General features: G+C 43.8%; 1 protein-coding gene across 1 annotated transcript in view; it reads left to right on the top strand.

Moving 5' to 3' along the window:
* Positions 1-3,946, top strand: part of BFAR (bifunctional apoptosis regulator) — a 52,786-nt gene that overhangs the window by 31,470 nt on the left and 17,370 nt on the right. Inside the window, 1 exon segment of the mRNA XM_011983661.1 lies at positions 2,722-2,866. Coding sequence (XP_011839051.1) covers positions 2,722-2,866 — 145 coding nt within the window.

Genomic DNA, 3,946 nt, shown 5'->3' with positions numbered 1-3,946 from the left:
TTTACATCTATATCCACCCACCCCCTAAGGATGTTACACATAACATCACACAGTGATAAGAGTATCCGCTCTCCCTAATTCATTTGTTTCAGACACCCACTTCACCCACTGCCTGGCTGCCTGACTGCCTGACTGCCACCCCTCCTACTCCAGTGACTTTTTCCCTCCTCTCCACTCAGTTTTCAACACGACTCTGTTTTGAGGAAATGACATGCTCCTACTTTAATTAGCTTTATATAGAAATTCACCTCCCCCAAAATTATGGTATAAAAATTTCTCTACCTAGTTAGTACAATGTATTTTTTATTTTTACATAGTTTTCTAGAGGACAAATTCCTGGAACTGGAATTGCTGGGCCAAAGGTAATAAATCTACAAATTTAATAAGCATCACCAAATTACCCATAAAAGGACCATCAATTAACACTACTCAACTAGTAGTTGCATATGCAGCTTATGGTGATGTTTTTCATGATGAATCACGGTGGAGGAGAATTTGTGTTTTCTCTTTTTTTTTTAATTTTATTTTATTTTATTTTATTTTTTGAGACAGAGTTTCACCCTTGTTACCCAGGCTGGGGTGCAATGGCACAATCTTGGCTTACTGCAGCCTTCACCTCCTGGGTTCAAGCAATTCTCCTGCTTCAGCCTCCCGAGCAGCTGGGATTACAGGTGCACGCCACCACGCCCGACTAATTTGTATTTTTAGTAGAGACCAGGTTTCACCACGTTGGCCAGGCTGGTCTCAAACTCCTGACCTCAGATGATCTACCCGCCTCAGCCTCCCAAAGTGCTGGATTACAGTCATGAGCCACCGCCCCCGACCAGAAATTGTGTTTTCTGATGAGGAAAGCAGATACAGGATCTCCAATACTTTTTATTAAATTAAATCCCTACCTTAAAACAACTACCCTTTTTTCTTCAAGAGACGGAGTCCCTTTCTGTCACCAAGGCTAGAGTGCAGTAGCAATATCATAGCTCACTACAGCCTCAAAGTCCTGGGCTCAAGCAATCCTCTTGTCTCAGCCTCCCAAGTAATTAAAACAACAGGTGCATGCCACCATGCCTGGCTCATTTTTTTGGAGAGACAGGGTCTCACTATGTCGTGCGGGCTGGTCTCAAACTCCTGGGCTCAAGTGATCCTTCTGCTTCAGGCTACCAAAGCACTGGGATTATAGGTGTGAGCCACTGTGCCCATCTAAGAACTATTCTTTTTTTTTTTTTTTTTTTTTTTTTTTGAGGCGGAGTACTCGCTCTGTCGCCCAGGCTGGAGTGTGATGCCACAATCTCTGCTCACTGCAAGCTCCACCTCCTGGGTTCATGCCATTCTCCTGCCTCAGCCTCCCGAGTAACTGGGACTATAGGCGCCTGCCACCACACCCGGCTAATTTTTTGTATTTTTAGTAGAGACGGGGATTTCACCATGTTAGCCAGGATGGTCTTGATCTCCTGACCTTGTGATCCGCCTGCCTCAGCCTCCCAAAGTGCGAACTCTTCTTAATGTTGTAATGTTTATTGGATTTCCTTCTAATTTTTCCTATACATACACACAGTTTTAAAAATAGAGTAATACGTGAGAGATCAGAGCGTATAACTGAAAGATCAAAGGCTTAGGAACAAAACAGACCTAGGAATGCCTTGAGAAGGTCACCTTATTTCTCTAAGTGAGTTTTCTTTTCTTTTCTTTTCTTTTTTTCCTTTTTTTTTTTTTTTTTGAGATGGAGTCTCGCTCTGTCGCCCAGGCTGGAGTGTGATGCCACAATCTCTGCTCACTGCAAGCTCCACCTCCTGGGTTCATGCCATTCTCCTGCCTCAGCCTCCCGAGTAACTGGGACTATAGGCGCCTGCCACCACACCCGGCTAATTTTTTGTATTTTTAGTAGAGACGGGGATTTCACCATGTTAGCCAGGATGGTCTTGATCTCCTGACCTTGTGATCCGCCTGCCTCAGCCTCCCAAAGTGCGAACTCTTCTTAATGTTGTAATGTTTATTGGATTTCCTTCTAATTTTTCCTATACATACACACAGTTTTAAAAATAGAGTAATACGTGAGAGATCAGAGTGTATAACTGAAAGATCAAAGGCTTAGGAACAAAACAGACCTAGGAATGCCTTGAGAAGGTCACCTTATTTCTCTAAGTGAGTTTTCTTTTCTTTTCTTTTTTTTTTTTCCTTTTTTTTTGAGATGCAGTCTCACTCTGTCATCTGGGCTGGAGGCTGGAGTGCAGTGGCGAGATCTTAGCTCACTGCAACCTTCACCTCCCAGGTTCAAGCAATTCTCATGCCTCAGCCTCCCAAGTGCCTGGGATTACAGGTGTGCGTTAATTTTTGTACTTTTAATAGAGACGTGGTTTTACCATGTTGGCCAGGCTAGTGTTAAACACCTGATTTCAAGTGATCTGCCAGCCTCAGCCTCCCAAAGAGCTGGAATTATAGGCATGAGCCACCACGCCCAGCCAAAGCGAGTTTTCTGATCTACAAAAGCAGCAAAATGCCACCTACCCTGAATAATTGTTATACGGATCAGTGATGACTTATGAAAGTATTTACAGATGGTCACTTGTAAATAGTAAGCATTCAATTATTTGCTGCTATTGATGTTGTTAAATGTGAAATGTCTCAAGCCTACAGTATTTATGTTGATAAGAAGGAACTCTTGAGTGTAGAGAGTTTGCTTCTAGTATATAATCGCAAAATAAATCTTCTCCTATCCCTCCACAGGTTGCTTTTAACTTTGACAGAGGAAGAATTTTCCAAGACGCCATATACCATAGAAAACAGCAGCCACAGGAGAGCCATCCTCATGGAGCTAGAACGTGTCAAAGCATTAGGCATGAAGCCCCCCCAGAATCTCTGGGAATATAAGGTGAACACTTTAATGATTTTTTTTTTTTGTAGGTTTTTTTTTTTTTTTTGCTTTTTATTTTTATATTTTGTTAATTTGTTTTTTAATTTCAGGATTTTCTTTTTTATTTTTGACTATTTATTATTTATTTATTTTATTTTGAGACAGAGTCCTGCTCTGCCGCCCAGGCTGGAGTGCAGTGGCGCAATCTCAGCTCAGTGCAACCTCTGCCTCCCAGGTTCAAGTGATTCTCCTACCTGAGCCTCCAGAGTAGCTGGGATTACCCCACCCAGCTAATTCTCTGTCTGTCTCTCTCTCTCTCTCTCTCTCCCTCTCTCTCTCCCTCTCCCTCTCCTTTCTTTCTTTTCTTTTCTTTTTTTTCTGGCTCACTGCAACCTCCACCTCCCAGGTTCAAGAGATTCTCCTGCCTCAGCCTCACGAGCAGCTGGGATTACAGTTACACGCGACCATGTCCAACTGATGCTTATGTTTCTAGTAGAGATGGGGTTGCAGGATGTTGGCTAGGCTGATCTCAAACTCCTGACCTCAGGTGATCCGCCCACCTTCTGACCTCAGCCTCCCAAAGTGCCGGGATTACAGGCGTGAGCCACTGCACCCAGCCTGTTTTACAAACAAATAAGGAAAGAGATGCTTATGTGTTTTGGGGACCTTGAATTGTTGGAATATCACTGGACGACAATTTGTCAATAACATTTCAGTTTAAACCGCATCTGCTCTTTAAGCCAGCATTTCACTCCTTTGCACTTGGAATGGAGGCAGTACAGCATGGTGATCAAGAGTGAGGCTCTGGACCGGGCGCGGTGGCTCACAACTGTAATCCCAGCACTTTGGGAGGCCGAGGCAGCGGGGATGACCTGAGGTCAGCAGTTTGAGATCAGCCTGACCAACATGGTGAAACCTTATCTGTACTAAAATCACAAAAATTAGCTGCGTGTGGTGGCGCATGCCTGTAGGTCTATTTACTTGGAGGCAGGAGAAATGCTTGAACCTGGGAGGTTGAGGCTGCAGTAGCCAAGATCACACCGCTGCACTGCAGCCTGGAGGACAGAGCAAGACTCCATCTCAAAAAAAAAAAAAAAA

The sequence above is a fragment of the Mandrillus leucophaeus genome, unplaced genomic scaffold (assembly GCF_000951045.1).
Source record: "Mandrillus leucophaeus isolate KB7577 unplaced genomic scaffold, Mleu.le_1.0 Scaffold253, whole genome shotgun sequence".
In the NCBI taxonomy this organism is placed as follows: domain Eukaryota; kingdom Metazoa; phylum Chordata; class Mammalia; order Primates; family Cercopithecidae; genus Mandrillus; species Mandrillus leucophaeus.
This window is presented reverse-complemented; position numbering and strand designations above follow the sequence as displayed.